This window comes from Melopsittacus undulatus, chromosome 12 (genome assembly GCF_012275295.1).
Source record: "Melopsittacus undulatus isolate bMelUnd1 chromosome 12, bMelUnd1.mat.Z, whole genome shotgun sequence".
Classification (NCBI taxonomy): Eukaryota; Metazoa; Chordata; class Aves; order Psittaciformes; family Psittaculidae; genus Melopsittacus; species Melopsittacus undulatus.
In genome coordinates this window covers 11,577,181-11,596,863 of record NC_047538.1, presented here as the reverse complement: position 1 = coordinate 11,596,863, position 19,683 = coordinate 11,577,181, and the positions used below count along the sequence as shown (strand labels likewise).

Here is a 19,683-nt window from a genome sequence, read left to right as displayed (position 1 = left end):
CCTTATCTCCTTGTGTCCTTCAACCCCTCTGCAGCCAGCAGCTGGCTCTGGATGGTTTCCCATGACGCAGCCCCCTTATCTCCTGGTGCCTCATTCCCTGTTGGGAGCCCTCCCTGTCAGCACATCCCAGCGCAGGGATCACCAGTGCAGAGCAGTTGGAAACATCTTTCCCAAAGAAAAAGGCCACATGAACCAACCATGTTTCCCTCCAGCTGCCAGGAAACCTTTGCTGGAGCTTAGAGCTGTGCTTCCAAGCACATGGTGTTGAGGTACATCAGCTCCAGCCCCAGCATCTCTCCCCAGAGCAGGCACACTCCTCATGCTCCTTGCCCTGGCTGCTGCCTGGGCAGCAAGGCACATGCTGTGGTGATAAAGAGCCAGCATTAGGACTGCTTAATGACACCAGCCCCTATCCCATGGGGTTGTGTGCTTGCTTTCTCCTTAGAAAGAAAAGGCTAAACTCTTTCAAACACCTTCTCCTCTCCGGTCATCAGCCTTGCTCCCAGAGCAAGCTTTGAAAGGTCTGATTAGGATGGCTCCTCTCTTCCTCCTTTAGCAGTAAAAATCATTTGGCTTTGAATGATGTGGATATTGATCAGCCTAATGCTGCTTCAGAAGGAGAATTAAGGGAGCACTGACCTCCTGGAATGGTTTGGATGGGGCCAGTGTAAAGGTGCTGCTGGAGCTGGGGCGCTCTGTGCAAGGCCAATTGCTGATAAGCACAATCCTGCCCCTTCAACATGTGAGAGGGGTCCCAAAATGCCCAGTCCTGGGGGTCTCAGTCCCTCCTGAGCCCCCTCAGCCAGCCCAGGAAGCCTGCAGGAAGCTTGCTTCCCCCATCCAGAGGAGCTCGACCACAGCCACATCCCACACAGCATCTCCCTGTTAGAGCCCATATTAAGCCATAAACACAATGGGTTATGACACCACCCAATGCACTGTAATTGCTCTAAAGCCATGAAATGGGATGTGATTGGTGCAGTGGCCATTACAGGGTTATGTTACAGGGTCTAATGGCCCCAAGCCATGATCTCACACACAGGCTGAGGAGGAGCAAACAGCTCCCACTCCCCACTGACCCCAGCTCTGCAGCACCCTGGCACCCCAGAAGCACACGGCTCCCACCCCATTCCCTGCAGACCCAGGGGAGATGCTGGTGCAGCCAAGCTCCACTGTTTCCCAACTTGTTTTTCCTTCTGCAGGAACACCGGTAGGGATTATTTATGTTAAAGCCTCCTTCACTTCAATAATCAGCTCATGCTTAAAGGAAGAGAAAACAGATATCCACTTACAGTTATATGATACTGCAGACAATGCACAGGTCCACGCACACCGCCTGTGTAAGAGGTCCTCCGTGCTAACTGCCAAGGCCAACCTCAGCCATTAAGAAATTATTGCTAATACATCTTACAGCAGCCTTTATAAGATGCTGTTAAAGAAGTCAGCAGACCCAAATAAACCAGAAAGTGATGAAAACACAGCAACCTGCCCCAGACTGCAGGATCAGCAGGAGAGGAAGCAGAGAGCCACCACCTGCCTGGGACCTCCCCATATACCCTGTGATGGGAGAGGGGCTCAGCTGCAGCCAGTTTCCCCCCCAGCCCCTGCAGCTGGTCCCCTGAGCCCACAGTGGGCATCGTCAGCATCCCACAGCTGGGATCCCAGGGATGCTGTGGGGCTGCATCCATGCACTCGCTCCATGAAGACACACGTGCTTCCCATAGGATCCTTCCCATGAAAAGTGCATTGAGGGGATGGGGGCAAAACTGGGGCTGGGAATTTTGCCAACAACGAAATCATCCTTTGCAGAGGAAGAGGAGGGACAGTTTGTGCAGGAGCGGAGTCACCCGTGGGGCACACTGGTGCTAAGTGACATGAGGACAGGGCTGTGACTCATGGCTCTTGAGCTTCCCATCCCTGTGTGGGGATTACATTTCATGGATTATACTTTAGTCATAATCTCACTGTGCCCATAGCCCGGCTGAGGTCAGGGCTGCCTCCCACTGACGTGCACCGGGTGTTAAATACACACACACCTCAGTACAAACACTATTAACCATCAAAACCAGGCTGAGAGCCCCCATGCTTCCCTGTGGGACCCGCTGTGAGGTACCACCTTGGCCCTGTAACAGGGCTTACACCACGTGATGGGCTGTTGTTGGTAACCGCATCCCGAAGGAGCCAGGCCCGGGCATGTGAGGCTGTATTTTTAACTCCCAACTCCTGGTGACATGGAAAACCGAGCCCAGGTGCCACAGGGATTGATGGAAAAACTCCTGCTGCCCATTGGCACCTCTGCTTTGCCAACCCTGTGCACTGCAGCACGTTGGCACTTCTTACCTGGTGCTTTGCCCTGAGAATGGTTTTAAGGTTGTGTCCAGAGCCCCATGGAAACCATTTGCCAGTACCACGAGCTGGGAAGTGCTTCCTCATGGAGCTGGATGGAAATGGGGATGGTGCAAACCCAACTTTCCAAGCTCAGAGGTTTGAGCATCCCCAGGCAGGAAGAACATTTACAGCCTCTCAAGAGGGTAAGGAAAGGATGAGCCCATGATCCTCACTGCACCTCCCTGGCACGGTGTTAGCCAGGATTTGGCATTCCCAGGCTGCAGAACAGCCAACGCTTCAGCTGCCCATCAGTGCAAACATCCCCACACATCTCTCTCCTCCTTCCCCCCATGGACAGCACCAGTGCCAGGCTAGGAGGTGACACATGGTGACATCCCCCCTTGTCCCACTTAGGCTCAGCTGAGACACACGGAGGCTAAGAACATCAACTGGGTTTTATTCCTCAGGTCTGACAAGTAAAAGCACAATTCCTCTTTGGAAAAAACAAACAAAAAATAAAATAAAGAGCAAAAAAACCTGACCAAAACACGGAAAACCCCAAACCAACGTTCGGAACGCGCAGACGGACGGCGCTCCTCGGGACAGAGGCCGGGCCATCAAGCTCCGCTGCCGGATGCGCATCCTTTGCAGAGATATAGTTTATAAAAACAAACCCCAAAACCTACAGGGGAGGGAAGGACACAGGACTGTGGGAATCCACATCAATTCTAGAGAAACAAAAAGGGCCCTTTTTATGCTACTGTCATAAATATCCCATCCGGGCGACTTGGAGCAAACCCCAACCATGAGGAGGAATCCGTTCTGCTCGGCCCCATGGGCACAACGCCTCTACCGGCTCCTCAGACCACTGCAAGCCCTCGGGGACGCTGGCCTGGCACCCTTTGTGCGCCCTGGCTCTCAGCTGGTCCCCCCCGGGGTGGCGGGGGCTGCTGCCATCACCCTTGAGCCAGAGGCAGTCCAGACGCCGCGCCGCAGGGGACCAGGGAGCGGGGGTCAGGGATGGGGGGGAAAGGGGAGAGGAGGGATGCAGGGATGCGGGAGGCTGCTCAGGCGCATGTGGCCTCCTGGCTCTCGACGGGGATCTCGCTGCCGCAGCCGCCCTCGCCGTGCTGCTGGTAGGGGGGGATCTGGGGAGCCTCGATGATCAGCAGCCCCTCCGGAGACAAGGAGGCGAAGACCGTGATGGGGTCCACCTCGTAGGGCAGCCTGCGGGACGGGAGGAAGGATGGGATGGGTTAGGAGCTGGGGCTCGCAGCGTGCCTCATCCCTGGGTACCACCGGTGCCCACCCAGCAGCCCCGGCAAAGCCGGTGTCCTTATTGGAGTGCCTGGGAATGTGCCGGGGACATTCAAAGCGGCTCCCGGCCCCTGCGGGCTCTGTTTAATCTCCCCAGCACATGTGTTGGATGCGGTGTCACCGCCCAGGAGCAGATCCTGCGCTGCCGCAGCGTCAGGCACAAGCCTTGCCCGTAAAAGGAGCCTCCGCGGCTGCCGAGCGCGAGCAGGAGGGAGCTGGTGCTCGCCCCAGCCTTCCCATGGGATGCACAGGGCTCCTCTGGGGTGGAAAAGCAAAGCTCGGGCTGAGGAAACCCTTGGTGTTCCCAGGGCTTGGCTGCTTCTCCCTTTTAGCCCTGCAAGCGCAATGGCTGTGGGTCGGACCCCCCTGCACGGGTGAAGCCTCCGGACTTGCCTTTCCTCCCTGCCCTTTGCTGCTGTTGTTGCCAAAATGAGCCATCTTGGTGAGTCAACACGATAGCAATCTAACTGACATCATTCAGGTAGATGGAATATAGATACCCTCACACATAGGGATGGATTTTGGGGCAGATGATGGTGTCAGCCCATCATGCCCTGCCGAGCCCTGGGGGATGTGCTGGCACCAGGAGTACCCCCTCAAGCTTCCTGTGCCCTGACTGGCTCTAAACACAGCCCTGGGCCTTGAGGAGACTGGCAAAGCACCCAGAAAGAGCTCTCCTCCTCTTTTACCTCCCTTGGGGAATCACTATGAGGCCTGAACCAGCCCAGCACGAGCTGCAGCAGGGCAGGTTCTGGGGTGAAAAGAGGCACAGGAGTCCCCCTGCCTGCATGAGCCAGGGCACTGGGAACTGGCACAGCTCAGCCTGCAGGGACAGGGTCATTTGGGTGCTGGTCAAAAGGACGTGGCAGCCTCCGCTGCATCCCAGCCCCTTTGGCAGGAGGGGACTGCCTGGTACTCACTGGATTTTCTTGGTGAAGTTCTTGGAGACGATCCCTCCTTCCACCTGCTGCTCCTCGTGCTTGCCTGTGGGGAAGGGAACCCCTCGTCACCACCGCACCCCAACAACAGAACCCAACAGCAGAGCTCCCAGAGGAGTCGTTTCCCTTCCCCTCTGCAAACCCTTCCCTCTGGAAGCTTCTCCTATGTGGGGCAGGAGAAGCCGGACACTGCACACCCAGATTTCCAGTGGGAGCTTGGGGTCTCACAGCCTGCCAAGAGCTGAACCTTAAGGAAAAGCCCCCCAGTGCAGTAAATCCTTTGGAGGTGGCAGCATCCCCCCTTGTCCTGCTCCCCAGGCTAAGCTCCCCTGCACTGTCAGAATGGGGCTCCCTGGGCCTGGAGCATCAATGAAGTTAAACCCAGGCTGCCTGGATCGCCCTGTCCAGTGGGTTGTCCCCGTGTGATGCCAGGAGCCACACTGCCCTCCCTGAGGACCCAGCCTGGGGTGATGCAGGATGTAGGTGCTGGGCTGCAGGGATGCTCCTGGCACATCCCCACTTGTAACTGCATTGTTAGGGACATGCCTCTGGCCGGCTCATCCCCAGGCTGGGCTCTTCCTGCTGTCCCCCACTTCCCAGCCCTGGAGCTGCCTCTCCCTTGGCCCCTTTAAAGGGTATCTCCCTCCGCACCGGCCTCACCCCAGCTATAATTAACCAAGCCAAGCTGGGGCCCCTCTTGGCAGCTGCTGCTCGCCCTGGTGCCTCCCTGCACACTCACCCCACAGGAGCCTCGTCCTTCTCATTTCTACAACCAAACCAGCTCGGTTTGTGAGCCAGGTCCCCCCAATGCACCCCCAAACTGCCCTCAGGGCTGTCCCGAGCCCCGGCCCCGCTCCCGGCTTGAAGCAGATGTGATTTCTGTGCATTGTGGTGATGCCTTGAGCCAGGACCTGCCCCGAGCTCCTCAGCGGCCCCGCTCTCACCTGACACCTCGACGTAACCATCCTTGGTTTTGACCGTGAGCTCCTCGGGTTTGAAGCTGTGCACATTCACGCACACCTTCCACGGCTCGCGGGGAAAGGGCGCGGGGCTGCGGCTCTCGGGGTACCCCCCGAAGTGGGCGCCGTAGCTGGGGGCCATGGTGGAGGCTCGGGCCATGCCCGAGCGCAGGGGGCCCGGCCAGGTCGTGGTGAGCCGGGGCCGAGCCCAGTCGGGCCAGTCCGCGGTGAGGTCCCCGGGGAAGGGCGACATCCCGAAGTCATCGTCCAGCAGGCGCGAGGTCAGGCCGGGCTCCCGGAACGGGTCGCGGACGCTGCGCCGGCCGGGATAATGGCAGGAGAAGGGCATCTGGCTGTCGGCCATGGCTGCCGTCAGGGGGTCCGGACGGGTCCCCCGGGCTCTCCCACGGAGCCTCAGTCCCTGCGCGGCTGCTCCTGGCTGCGAACTTCCCTGGGGAGCTCTTCCCGGAGGAGAAGCATCCACCCCGGGCGGGATGCGGGTGCTGCGGGACCGGTCCCTGCTTCCCTGGCACCAGGTGAAGGACGAGGGCACGAATCAGTTCAGGGCTGAATCACTGCGAGCCGGAGAGCGCAGGAAGGACGGAGAGAGCTCTGCGGCCGCCAGAGAACGCTTCCTGTCTGGCCGTGATCCCAGGCTCCGGGAGGGGAGAAGCAAAACTTGGCGGCAGAGGGAAATAAAACACCCCAAAAGCCCCGAGTATCCCAGGGTCCAAGAGCGCGCCCCTCCTCTCACTGCTCAGCTCTTTATGGGTGACTTTCCCTTCTGCTCCTGGGCGAGAGCTGCAATAAATGCCTGAGCTCGGAGCCGAGAAACTTCTCCAACCTTCCAGCCACCGGGCGAGCCCTATTTATACGGGTTTGGGAGGAGGGGGGGGGTGTTTTGCAATCCCTGCCCTGTCAGCCGGGTATTTTGGAGAGGATGAAACAGCCGCGGAGAATCCGGGCTGCGGCAGCTGACCCCTGCCGCCGGCATCAGCATCGCGGTGCCCCGGCCCCCGCTGCCCCCTGCGCCCAGCCCAGGCACCCAAAATAGCCCCGAGCTCAGCGCCGGCTGCCTCCAGCCCAGGGTCACCGGTTAAAAATACCCGCGGTGGGGCCGGGCCCCGCACTGTAAATCACGAGTCCCCGCGCCAGCACGGAGCCACTGTACTGGGAAATGGGTCACTGGGGGCACCTCCAGTGTGGTGCTGGGAGGGTGGGGGCTTGGGGACACTGGGGCAGGGGAAGGACTCCTCTGTGGCCCCGAGCATGAGTCACTGAATCACAGCCCGGGCTGGGGTGGAAAGGTCCCTGAGGTCATCCAGCCCCTGCCACGGGCAGGGACCCCTTCAACTGGAGCAGCTGCTCCAACCTGGCCTTGAACACTGCCAGGGATGGGGCAGCCACAGCTTCTCTGGGCACCCTGTGCCAGCGCCTCAGCACCCTCACAGGGAACAGCTTCTGCCTAAGAGCTCATCTCAGTCTCCCCTGTTTCAGTCTGAACCCATCACCCCTTGTCCTATCGCTCCAGTCCCTGATGGAGAGCCCCTCTCTGCATCTCAGCAGCCCAGCACTGCCTGGGATGCAGGAGGAAAGCCGCGGGATGTCCCTCTCCAGATGTCCAGAGCCGCATCCCCCTGATGCAGACGGACCCCAGTGGGGCAGGGGCCTTGCTCAGCACCGGCCTCCCCTCACCTTCCTCCTCCTCCTCCTCGCCCCGCGGCGGGCGCAGGGCGAGGCGTTAATCACAGCCGCGGCGCTAATTACAGGGCAGCGGCAGCGGGAGCGGGCAGCGCCGTGGGAAGAGCCTCGGAGCTCCCGTCGGGAGCCGCGGCCCCGGCCCTGCACACAGCGGCCATACCTAGTGCCGACGAGGGCTTCCCGTGGGGGTGATCCCGGCACGGCTTTGGTGTGCGATGGGATGCGGCAGAGGATGGGGTGTGATCAATGAAGGTGATGCTGGGGTACGGGACCACTTCCTCGTGCCGCATCCTCCCTCCTGGCTCTGCCTCATGCTCCTTCTCTCCAGCATCTGCAATTTCTCTAATGGACTTGATGGAACTAATTACAGCAGGAAGCTTTAAAGCAGCCCAGGCCGCGCTGCAATTCAGCTGATGGTCACTCCAGCAGCATTAATCACACTGCTCCGACGCCACACTGCAGGGGGAGGGAGCTGCCTCTCCCTGGTGCGGGGCAGGGATGCTCCCATGGGATCAGCTCCTTTGTCCCCACCATGTACAGGGGTCTCCCTGGGGTCTAAGGGGGTGCCTGGGAAGGTTCCGGCTGCTGGCTGAGCACCCGTGGGTGCAAGGAGGCAGCTCCCAGTGGAGGGGCAGAGCATCCCCCTCCATCCCCTTTGTCCTGCCTGGCCCTGCAGCCCAGCTCCTCTCAGCTTGGCTGGGGAGCAGGATCACCCCAGTTCTCCACCCGCTGGAACGGGACGAGCCCCGGGGTGGTTTGGGGCAGCTCCAGGATCCTGCCATTTCCAGGAGCCTCCCAGCATCTCCAGCCCCACATTTCCCTGCACAGCTGCAGGCCACGCTCCCTCCCCGGCCAGGAATCCTCCCTGGCACCTTGTTTATCCCAATTAGTCACATGTCCCCTCCCGCCGGCTCTCACCCTCCCTGGGCCATCCCAATTTAGCTCCTGTTGTCACAGGAGCCTCCAGCCGGGCCCCACCGCATCAGCTCTGGGCAGCACGAAGCAAGCTCCCCCCCATCCCTCCTCCTCCCAGGGACCCAGGGACGCTGCCCCCCTGTGCCCAGGCCCTTCCTGGATGCCCTGTTGGGAACAGCGAAGGGACCACAGCGCCTGCAAAGGGCAGGGGGAGCTGCCACAAACACCAACCCACAACTGCTCCTGCTTCACCCAGTGCCTGAGGAGCCAGCCCTCGGCAGCAGGGCCCTTCCCTGCGGAGCAGCTGAAATAACCCAGAATATCCCACCACGGATCCAACAGGAACATGACCACCGGGGCTGCGATGAGAAGGAAACACTGTCTGAGCCTTTATTGGAACCCTTCTTCTAACCAGGCTAACAACAGGAATACCCCAGGAAGACTAAGGAATACAGTCTTGGATGGAGAGCAAAGGGGATGTCACAATGAGGTCACAGCAGCAGATGGGAATGGAGCAGCGGGTGAGGACACACGGACACCGGTTCCCTCGCGGCTTTTCTCACCTGTTTGTTCCAAATCCTCTCATTCCTGGGTTTGGAGGCAGAGCTGCCCCAGGCTGGGGAGGTTCTGGGTGTTGTTCTCTGGGCAAGAGCCCAAAAGTCAGGATGCTTGACCATGGATCCGTTGCCACAACAGTGGGTGCAGCAGGGCTCCGGAGCCCCTCCCGATCATGTGCAAACTTCCAGGTAGCAGCAAAAGTCATGAGAGTTCTCTGGTAAGGAGGTAACAAAACCCCAGTGGGCACTGAAGGGCAAAGGCATCAGAATCTGCCCCTTTCTCAAACAAACATCCCGATAGCCCCAAGGATGGGTGCCCTGCAGGTGGAAGGGGCAAGGCAGGACATGGCACGAGGATGAGGGCCTCGGGATGGAGCAGGAGGACATCCTTGCTGCCTGGCAAATCACTTCAGCCCTATCCCTTTTGTCACATCAATGAAAAGGTGACAAGTCTTTCCTTAACTACTGAACCAAGAGGGGGCTGTGGTGGGAGGTCAAAGATCTCAAGGGATCTCTGCATGCCACAGAGGAGGAAAAGCAGGATTGTTCCTCCACCACTACAGGCCTGTCACCTCCGAATGCCCAGCACCATCCCGGGGGCTGTGATTGGTCAACAGGAGCTGGTCCAAGAAGATGGAGATCTTCCCCTGCTTCATTCATCTTCATCTAAATGAGATTCCTCTGAATCACTGGTGGTTGAGCTCCCGCTGACCCTGATTTGTCTCCATGCTGGTGACAGCCTCACTTACCGGTAACCCCCTCTCTGATACCTGTCTGTAAGGATATGGCAACACCTCGGAAGCTCCCTGCCTTCCTGGACCCAATGGCAAGACCCAAATAGCTTTTGTAAAGGAATGCTCAATAAATAGAAGAAATAAATATTAAATAGAGGCCAAGTCCTCTCAGCCTGCTCAATGTATGTACAATGCATAGCAAAATAACAGTGATTGGCTGCTGCACACAAGTTTGGTACAAATTCAGTCCTCCAAAGCAACAGAGACACTGAGAAAAGCTGCAGTCAGCACAAAGCAAAGGTCAACGGGGTGCTGGGACTCATGAAGGAAGGAAAGAAGCAAAGGTCAATGGGGTGCTGGGACTCGTGAAGGAAGGAAAGAACACAGCAGTGCTCTGGATCATCCCTTATCTTTGCTGTCCAGCAAACCTGCAGAGATGGTGCTGGGTTGTCTGAGCCTGGCCCCAGTGCAGGGGTTGGGAGAGGTGGGATGAGCCTTGCTCAGTGTGATAACCCCAAGGTAGTCCCAGGAGCAGGGGGACCCAACAGCACAACTCTGGGGTCAGGGTGACATTTGGGATGGGTGCTGTGGTGTGCTCTGCAGGGGAAAGGCAAGTGGGGTGCTTAGGGGATGGAAACAAAATCATGGGTGGGGAAGAGCCTGTGATTGAGGAAAGCAAAACCCCCTGAGACGGGGCCTCCAAAAGCCAGCTGAGATGTTCTCCTCGAGCTGCAGCCAGCCCTGGGCATCCCCCATGGGGCTAACAGCAGGCGAGCAGCGATTCACCAACACCCACTGAGCTGCCTTCACAGCAGCTGAGTGCTGCAGAGAGCACCAGCAGCACGCTGAGGTGCTGGATGTGGAGCAGAAGTCCATGAAAGCAATGAATGAGCAAAACGACATTAAAAACTAAGCAAGTGCTGGCAAAAGGCACAGACAGAAAAGCTCATGGGCTTCAGGCAAAGCAACAGGAAACCCAGCTTCCACGGACAGGGGGGTGGTGATGTTCCATTGTACTACACATCTGAAGTAAGTTAAAAGGTAAATGCCACCACTGAGGGATCTTGTGTACACCTGCACATATACCTGCACATCCACGTGCACGCACAGGCTCGGCTGGGTCCTGTCACCAGAGCCGGGATTTTGCAAGCACCTTCAGCCTGGCTCACTCACTTGCAGCCTCATTCCTTTAGTTTTTCCATGGGTGGATAAACAGGGCAGGGGAGTCCTGGCGGTGGCATCCTCCCAGGGGGAGCAGCGGGGCCTCTGCAGAGCCACTCGGTTTCGGGCTGTGCGGAGCCAAGGCAAACAGCAGCAGCAGCCAGCTGGCACCCAGCCGGGTGAGCACGGACCGGGCTGAGCAGGGATGGGCTGAGACTTCCTCTTGCAGCACCGCAGACACCCCAGTGTGTGGCCAGCCGGTGAGCAGACCCTCGCCGTCACCTCCGTGCGGTCCCAGACCCATTTCTATGGACACATCCATCACAAATCTACTGAGAAACCCTGGATTTTACCAGGAGAACGGACCAACAGCTCTGCCCGGTGTCCTGCTGCCTCTTCACCCTGCTCCAGAGAGCGCAGCCAAAGGGATGTGTTGGCAGCAGCAGTGACCGTCACTCCTCACCGAGAGGGGCCAGGGCTGTAAACGTTTACATGAGACCAGCGGCATGGATACATTCAAACAAACAAACAGATCCCAAAATAACGTACTGCTTCAAAACAAACAGAAATAAATAAATACTGGTACCAGGGAGCACCTGCATCCATCCTGACATACAGTTAAACATAGAATCACAAGAATAAATAAATAAATAAATAAATAAAGAGGTTTACTCCAACATGAGGAAACCCCAGGAATGTTTATCTGCCATGGACCACTCAAACAGAGGCAGCCCTTAAAGCATGGATCAGCTGGATGGGAGCGAGAGCTGCTGTCAGCCCCACACAACCCTTGGAGTCATCTGTCCCATGGGCAGTGGGTGCTGCTGGCCCTGATGTGGTGCTTTGATCATCTGTCCCCACTCAGTTGTGTTTGGTATTTACACCAGTGGCACAAAGCTCCTCTTCTCTTCTGTCCTAGTTTTTGACCTCCTGGCTTCTTGCTTCCTTCCATATGCATTAGGAGGGATGAGGATACTCTTGGAACACTGATGCATCCAGGATTTGAGCTCCCATCGCTGCCTTCGGATCTCCCCCAGGAGCAGAAGGACAGGGTGCTCAGTGTCACACTGGGAGAGACTCTTTGGGGAAGAAGGATGAGGTTTCAGCCCTTTATGAGGAGGGAGTCTGCTGCAGAAGATGGCCAAGGGGCTGCTTGTGGCACCCAACTGCAAGAACACCCCATCTCTGATCCCTCAGCCAAAGCCCTGGAGCAATTGCTCAGCCTCACCAGCAAAGTTTGTCTCTCTGTGTCCTACAATGTGACCTCCCAGCAGGACAGGTCCCCAGCAAGCCACTGAGCAGTGCCCAGCACTGCCTCAGCCACCGTCATCCTCCAATTACTGCATTACTGAGGATGAGGGACTGGGAAAAGGGGAAGGGTTTGGGATTTGAAGACAGAGGACAAGGGGGACCCTTGTGTTTCATACCTCTCAGGTGGGAATACACCCCACCCTGTTGTCCTTTCCAACAGATAACAGGTTTATGTGCTTGCTAAGGTGACCATCCAGCTCTATCAGAACACCACATGGTGCTTGGCCTTCCTCCACTTGCAGCTTTGCCCCTCTGCCTGCTGGGGGGACTGTGGTAACTGTAGCTGGGGGGGATGTTGCATTTCTTTGTGCCCCCTCTCCTTCTCCCCTTAGCCCTTTGCTGTGACACTTGAGTGACACACCTCCTTGACTCATGGAGCCCAAACTTGTTAATGATCACGCACGATGGAAGGGGAGGGCATGGAAAAAGGGAGGGAGGGATGCCTTAAGCCCAAATTAACATCTCTAAGCACCCAGGTGTTGTAAGAGAAACCCTCCTGAGCACCAGCTCAGCCTGTGCTGGGAGAAGCCTTTGTTGCCCTGCAAAACACAGGAATTGCGCAGGAGCTGGGCTGGCAGGGAGACAAAACCCCAGGGCCCAGGGCTGCCCAAGCAGGCAGGGCCCTCCTCCTGCTGCCTGCAGCTCCTTGGAATTCCAGGCAATTAGAGGGCAGCCTTTTGTGTCCCCCCACCCCCCGGCTCTGCTCCCTCCTCCCAGCAACAAACTGGGGCCAGTGCATCTTCTAGGCCTGCCTCAGTGGACCCTGAGGAGACACAAGTCCTGAATCTTCCTGGCACTGCTTAAAATTGCTGCCTGTTATAAGGAAGGGGAATGGGGTTCCCTGTGTGCTCTCACTGCACCCCACAGCAGCCTATCTGCAGACCTTGCAGTCCCACAGGCACTGCCCTCCCTTTAGAAAAACCTCATCCCAAACTGCAAGAGGATTTCTCTGAGAAGGGAATCCCATGGCCCTGACCCTCAGAGCACAGCCTGACACCAGCATTCCTCTCTCTTGCATCCCATTGGCCCCATGTCTGCTTCAGACCTCAGCAGTTCACAAGCAAGTCACAGTGGTGGGGTGGTGGATGAAACAGGCCTGCAAAAGATGGTGCATATCTGGTAGAAAACAGCAGGAGGAAGAGAAGGAACAGCCTTTTTTTCCCCTAAGGAATTATGCCAGGAGGGTTTCTAGCCTTCTACTTATAGCAGGGACTGGCTGACCAGCAATAAATATGTATTTTCTCATGGAAGAGGCCTGCTGCAGAATGGGCACAAACTCTGGAGGAGAGACCCATGGGACCTGATACTTGCCTTGGTGGGGACAAATCGCTCCCACCCATCACCAAAGCTTCCCAGCAAATCCATCCCTATCTGGGCTTCTCCCTCCAGCAGAAAATCATTCACTGGTTCCTGGTTTGGCAGAAGAGCAAGAGGCTGAATTCTTTCCTTTGGACCAGATGGTAGCGCATTGGAGAGTGGCAGCGATGGGGAGGATGGAGCAGGTCTGTTGTGACAGACCCTCTGTAAAGCACCAACCCTTCTTCCAGCCCTGTCCTGGGGAGTTGGGACTGATCCACTCCATGAGGTGGTGAAGGGGCTGCACTGGGCGCATGACGGCTCTTACTCCAACCTGGGGAAGGGGGACCCGGCGCTGCCACCACATCAGTATCGGGATGATCGCTATCGATGGCCAGGTAGGTGGGAAGGAAGCGGAGAATGCCAGGAATTCGGAGGTGAGGCCAGCACCGGGAGCCGTCCGCGGCACTCCCTACCGACGCAGGCTGTCAGAGCTGCCTCCTGAGTCATAGCTCCTGCTCCTGCTGCGGCTGCTCCTGGGGCCCGAGCTCCGGCTGCGGCTCCTGCGCTCGGTGCCGCTGCTGCTCCAGCTTCGGCTCCGGCTCGTCCGATAGCTGGAGTAGCTCCGGCTCTGACTCGGGGAGCGGCTAAAGCTGCTGTACGAGGAGGAGTAGCTGCTGGCGCTGCTGGAGGAGGAGGGGCTGGGCCGGTAGTAGGGGATGGGGCGTTTGCGGGCGCTGTGGGGACAGAGAGGTGCAGGTTACCAGCAGCACAAGGATGGATTTACTGCTGAAGACTCTAAAAAGTACTGCTTATTCTGCAAAACACTCCCCCAGAATGTGACTGAAAGCAGATCAGGTAGCTGACGGGCCTTGGGATACAAACCACACACCTCCAATGGCCCTTGGGGATGTCCCAAGCACTAAGTCTGGGGCTGGACTCTGCTTGATGTTGTCCCAGAGAGCCCTCAGCAGGAAGGCTGGACTCAGTGTTGAAACTGTATAGTGTGGAAGATCTACTACAGCAGAGGGTGAAACATAAAGCTATGGAGGGGGATGCTCATGGCATGTGATGGGGGAGCCCCTGCTCTGACTTCATCTGTTGTAAACCAGACCCTCCATCCTCCCTCTGCCTCTAGCTGGAAATCCCCAGGCTCTAGGAGGTGCAGCAGGACCTGATCAGGCTAAGGGAAACCAGTCTCCTTCTGGAGAAACCAAGCTCTGGGACCCAAAGAGAGCACACATGTCCCCAGGGAGTGCTGGCTGAGCTTGTCTCCAAGTGATGGGATCACATCCCCTTACCTCGTGATGCGCCGAGCTTCGAGGTGGCTGGGGGAGTCTCTCCTCCGCTTCCTTAGGGGTGAATAGGAGCGTCGCTGCCGGTCCCGCTCCCGGTGCGACTCCTTGTCACTGGAGCTGTACTTGTGCTCACGGTCTCTGGGGAAGGCACACATTGAAACTGTCACTACTGGGGTTTTGGGTGTGGGGGCAATGACCCATGAAGGCACAGATGAGCAGTGGACACTCAGCACTAAACCAAAGTGCTCTGGTAGAATCAGCCCTGTGCTCATTCATTCAGCCGGACAAAGAGACACTGAGCACAATGGACATGAGCAGTAATCATGTCTGGGGTTTTCAGCAGGGTGGCCCTGCACTGCCAGGCTAAGATGACTTCCACATTCCTGTGTCTGTGGATGCACTCTGTGTTTAGCTCTACTAAAACGGCTCTTGCTGGCTATACAGCAGAAGCAGGCCAGAACAACCCTGGCAGCAGGCCCCACGTGAGCAGAGGGCCCCAGTATCCCTGCAGGGCTGTGCAGCTCTGCCCTGCTCTCCAGGAGGAGTGCCAGTGTTGCTATGGTTTTCTCTTTTGTTAAATTCCCCACACACGTCAGCACAGGCCCTTCTGTGGAGTGGAGCTGACTTCATACATCCTGCTCAATGCCATCTGCAAAGCACTGTTCCAGGTCAAGGGCCTGATCCCAGCACGCAGGACGTGTTCTGTGACACCACGGCAGGGATTGTCACAGCCTGCAACAACCAGACCCTGGTAACATAACATTTAAGGGTGCAATACATTCACAGCAGCAGAGATGTTACCAGACAAACCTGCCCAAAGGCATCTCTAGGGCTGAGCTCATGAGATGTGTGTTTTCGGTTGCCTGGACTGGGTTTTCCTCTGCAAGGCTGTGTGAGTGCCAGCATGAGGGTACCTGACATCTCCCCACACAGCAGGGGCACTTCACAGGGCCTGACAACTCTTTGGCAGAGCTGTGACTCTGGAAAGCAGTGTCCTTCCCTACTGCACTAAGATCCCTCTCTGACAAGGGCTGCAGCTCTGCTGCAGGGGCTGCTGGCCAGCCTGAGCTCCTCTGGTGATGAAAGGTGTGCGCAGACCCACCTGGAGCCTAATCCTCTGCCCACCATTTACACCAGCAGGATGGAGAGGGGCAGTCCCTGGGTTCTCCTGTGTGGCATCTCCCACTTCAATGAGGCTCTGGCAAGCACCAGCAAGCAGCCATCTGTGCACTCTTGGCTGCAAATGCTCAGAGCAAGGGAACAGCCACTTCACCTGCCACATGCTCCGAGTGTGAGGACCATGATGCTCCAAAGCCAGGGATAAACCAGGTCTCTTTCCCAGCAACCTGCCTAGCTCCAAAAGTGCTTTGTGTGAAAGTCCCCTGAACTAGCACAAGGCTACAGGAAATCCATTTTTCCCATAGGAAGTGAAAGGCTCATCTCTGGGCTCTGGGGCAATAAAGGGTGAGATATTCCCACTGGACTGAGGGCCAACATAACGTGCAGCCATAATCCTTGCTCCACGTCCCCCTGCTCCCTCTCACCCCAAGTGCTGAGGACTAAAGCACCCAGTGAGGAAGCTGAGGGAGCAGTTTGGGCCTGGCAGGAGGCAGTGAGTGTGCTGGAGTCCCAGCAAGGGAAGGAGGCAGTGGGAAAGGATGAGGCAGCAGATATCACACGAGGAGACAACTGTACCTGCTACGGCTGTAGCGGGAGTAACTGGGGCTCCGACGAGGCCTGGAACTCCTGCTCCCAGGACTTTTTTTGCAGGATTTGGAGGAGTAGCTGGGGGAACGTGAAGAAGACCTGAGGATAGGCAAGAACCATTGAAGAGTTAAAAATGCTGGAGGGGGAGGTGGTCAAGACTCCTCCAAATCTGGGGTTCATGGGGCTGGGGGAAGGAGATGCCCCATATTTCAGGGTTCTAGCTCAGCTCTGTGTGGCCACTGCACCCCAAGCCATGTGGGGTGAACTAGGTACCCCCCAAACTCTTACACCTCCCCTGCAAGGAGCCTGCCAGGCTGCAAGAGTTAGACATTGCCCAGGGTCACAGAGACAGCCGTTTAGAGGCCTTACCTCTTTCCTGAAGAACGGGACCTGCTTCGGGAGTACCTGGGAGAGGCCTTGTGGTGTGAGGAGCGGGAGCGGCTGGAGCCAGGGGAAGACCTGCCCGTGCTGGTGTAGGACTCGCTGCGGGAGCATGGCCTCAGTGAGCAGCTGGGGCTTGGGGACGGGGGGAAATCTCGCTTCTTCTCCTCTGAACAGCTGAGACATAAGGACAGGCACCCTCTGTGGACATATATTTGGACAGTCGTTGAAGCTGGGGCTGAGCTGGGGCTGGTCCCTGGCTGAGGGGAGCACCATGCTCCAGCCAACAACTACTCCCATCCTCCCTTTCCACAACCGGGGGTAAAAAAGACCTCTTGGCTCTTCAGGCTGCTGCTGCAGGAGACCCTGTGGGTTAGAGCTCCAGAGCTCACCCTCAAGGCTGTGCCAGGGAAGAGCTCTCAGGTGGTGCAAGAGGCAGCTCTTCTGTCCCATGCCCAACACATCACAGGTGTCTGGTTGCCAGAGCCTGGGTCAGGCCAGTGAGTGGTGCAGCAGAGAGTGAGGTGAGAAGTGCTGGAGCAAGGGGAAGCCAGAGCAATGCAGGGCAGGGGGCTGTGCTCCAGCCTGGCTGTGGAGCAGCAGGAGCAGGGCTGTGTGAATTCCTCTGCTTCCAGAAGCGCCCTGGGGTAGAGCCCAGCAGCAAGGCAGGTCAGCTCCGAGGCAGCCAGGGCCAGCTGCAATCCCAGCTGCACCCATGTGAAGGCAGAGTTATCCCACTGGAGTCACGATGTGAAAAGCACACACAGCCCTAAAATTTTACCCTCTGACTTAAAACCGATGGCTTGTTCCTTCCAACACCAATTCCCTGACTCCCTCTCCTCTCATTCAGTGCTCCCACCCCCAGACCACATCCCGGCCCTAACTTTCAGCCTTAAAGAGGAGAGGGCTTGAGCTGGAAGAGCTCTCTAACACCACTGCCTGCACCTAACCTTGGATACCAACCACTGCACTTCAGTGCCTTCATCCCCTACATCAGTGGGCAAACTCCCAGGAATGGGAGGTGGTGATGGAGGCTGGCATCCACTCCCCTCTCCTGATGATCCTGCAGCACTGGGTCATGGTTTGATTTGCTGCCACCAGCCTTGCTGCCCTTTGGCCCCAGCACACAGAGCTGCTGCTGTGTTATCCTGCAGCCAGCCAGGCACTTGCCCTTCCCTGTGCTCCCCATCTGCAGAAGATGCTGTCTTGTCACCTGGGAATTGACTGGGAAGGGGCAGGCTGGATCTGGCTCCTTGGATAAGTGAAAGAACAGCCCAGAATGGTTTTAGTGAAAATGAGCCCCACTTCCTTTCCTCACAGTAAGCAGATGGGGAAAGTTAGCACAGCAACCCCCTGATGCACCTCTCAGATTTCACCCAGAAGGACCAGTGACTCTCTTCTTTGCCACGGTCATGCCCAGCTGAGCGGGGACATGTTCAGGACACAGCTCAATCCAGGGCCAAACCCTCTGTTAACCACATTGATACCAGAAGAGCTAGCACAAGCAATGCCCAGGGCTGTGATGGCTGGGTTTTTATCTTCCTCTTCAGGCTACAGCATTGATCATTGCTGGGTTCTGGACTCCAGACTGACAAGACCGTGGGTCTCATCTACATCTCACTGCCTCCAGACCACAAACCCCCCCCTGCCAGCTCACCACTGCAACTGGCGAGCGGGCAGGAGATACAGAGCAACAACGTACCAGGTATGTGGCTGCCAGCAGCAGCTACTGGTAATCACTGACCTTCGGTCTTGTCCCTGGGCATCTGGAGACAGATTTTCCAAAGCTGTTCCCTTGGTCTGGGAAAAGCAACTGGTGAAGGAATTTCCTGAATCAGAGCTGTTATCGCTGTTGGCCAGTTTGGGCTTCCCGGACGAGAAGGCATGGCCAAAGCCATCATGGACTAGACTTCTTTTCTCCTGGCTGTCCTTGGACCTGGATGAGCTCGTTTGAGTGGAGGGAGGGGAGGAAGTATCGTTTCCTGAGTCATATTCATGATACTCTCCATTGTGGCTGGCTAGGTTGCCAGGCGGGCTGTCTGTTTTGGTAAAGAGGTCAGCAGAAGACCCTGACTGAGAGATCTGAAAGCAAAAAAGCCATTTGGCATTGTTTGAACGGGTTTGGGGGGTGTGTTTCTGGTTTTATTTTGCCTTTTTTTTTTAATAAACCCAGAAATTTTACCATCATGATGCACTGAAACAAAAGGAAAGAAACGAAGTAAGAAAGAAAGAAAGAAAGAAAAAGAAGAAAGAGGAGAAGAAAACAAAAGCACACATCCCTGAAAGAAAACCACAGTAAGAAGAAACTTCTTTTCCCCCTGCTATGATAACGGGAAGATTTAGAGATCATGCAAAGAGTATCAGCATGCGATTCATGTTAAACAAAAAGAGTTCAGCAAAGTAAACGGGCAACCAAAGAACCAAAATAACTGAATCAAAAAGAGGACAAAGCCCTTATTTAGCCTTAAAGAGGGGAGAGGGGAAAAATAAATGAATTAATGTGTATATACATATAAAAACCCTACATAATCATTGGGAAGAAAACAAAAATAAAACAAAATCTTAAAGCAGTGAATTTTTTAAGCTTCCTTAATAAAGAGGCTGAATGGATGCCACTAAAATAAGCAAAGAAAAAAATCAAATCAAACCAAGGGCTTCTGTACAAAGGAAAAACTGGCAAATGAACAAGTTCTCATTTTGAAATAAAATAAAGAAAAAAAAAGAGAAAAAAGGGGGAAAAAAAGGGGGGGGAGGGAAAAAGAAAAATCCCTCTGAAATTAAAGGTATACAGATACTTCTTTGTGTGCTTTTTTACCCCCTGAAGAAGATATAGCTAATGCGCTGAAGTGACCTCTCATACATTCCCTGGTGTCTTGCGGATAGCATCCACTTACCCATCAAGAACTCCTCCTTTAGTAGGTAAGGTGTAAGAAAAAAGGAAGAGCGGGCAACATAAGTCCATCATTAGAGTCTCAAATGACATGAAAAAAACATAACCCCTCTCTTCAATCCACACTGCCAACTGTTTGCTCGCCTCCTCTAAGCAAATGGCACCACTGCTTTTGGGCTCCTTGCTGGGC

The 19,683-nt window shown here is 56.2% G+C and overlaps 2 protein-coding genes across 2 annotated transcripts in view; both read right to left on the bottom strand.

Annotated features, from left to right (window-relative positions):
* Nucleotides 1–2,763: 2,763 nt before the first annotated feature.
* Nucleotides 2,764–6,475, bottom strand: HSPB8 (heat shock protein family B (small) member 8). Its single transcript, XM_034068492.1, has 3 exons — nucleotides 5,528–6,475; nucleotides 4,566–4,629; nucleotides 2,764–3,555 (listed from the first exon to the last, which is right to left on the bottom strand). Exons 1-3 carry the CDS (start codon nucleotides 5,904–5,906, stop codon nucleotides 3,396–3,398), a joined length of 603 nt encoding a protein of 200 aa, XP_033924383.1. The 5' UTR covers nucleotides 5,907–6,475; the 3' UTR covers nucleotides 2,764–3,395.
* A 6,206-nt stretch (nucleotides 6,476–12,681) lies between these two features.
* The window catches only part of SRRM4 (serine/arginine repetitive matrix 4), a 39,233-nt gene continuing 32,231 nt past the window's right edge, over nucleotides 12,682–19,683 (bottom strand). The window contains exons 9-13 of the mRNA XM_034068557.1: nucleotides 18,348–18,685; nucleotides 16,592–16,804; nucleotides 16,211–16,321; nucleotides 14,519–14,653; nucleotides 12,682–13,954 (exon numbers count right to left, since the gene is read on the bottom strand). Of these exons, the coding sequence (XP_033924448.1) occupies nucleotides 13,690–13,954; nucleotides 14,519–14,653; nucleotides 16,211–16,321; nucleotides 16,592–16,804; nucleotides 18,348–18,685 (1,062 nt within the window). The 3' untranslated portion in view covers nucleotides 12,682–13,689. The remainder of the gene's footprint in view (nucleotides 13,955–14,518; nucleotides 14,654–16,210; nucleotides 16,322–16,591; nucleotides 16,805–18,347; nucleotides 18,686–19,683) is intronic.

Coding starts and splice junctions, on each gene's coding strand:
- HSPB8 (XM_034068492.1), bottom strand. CDS start 5,906: ATGGCCGACAGCCAGATGCCCTTCTCCTGCCATTATCCCGGCCGGCGC. Junction 4,630..5,527: donor TGGTTACGTCGAGGTGTCAG/GTGAGAGCGGGG, acceptor CCTTCCCCACAG/GCAAGCACGAGGAGCAGCAG. Junction 3,556..4,565: donor AACTTCACCAAGAAAATCCA/GTGAGTACCAGG, acceptor CCCGTCCCGCAG/GCTGCCCTACGAGGTGGACC.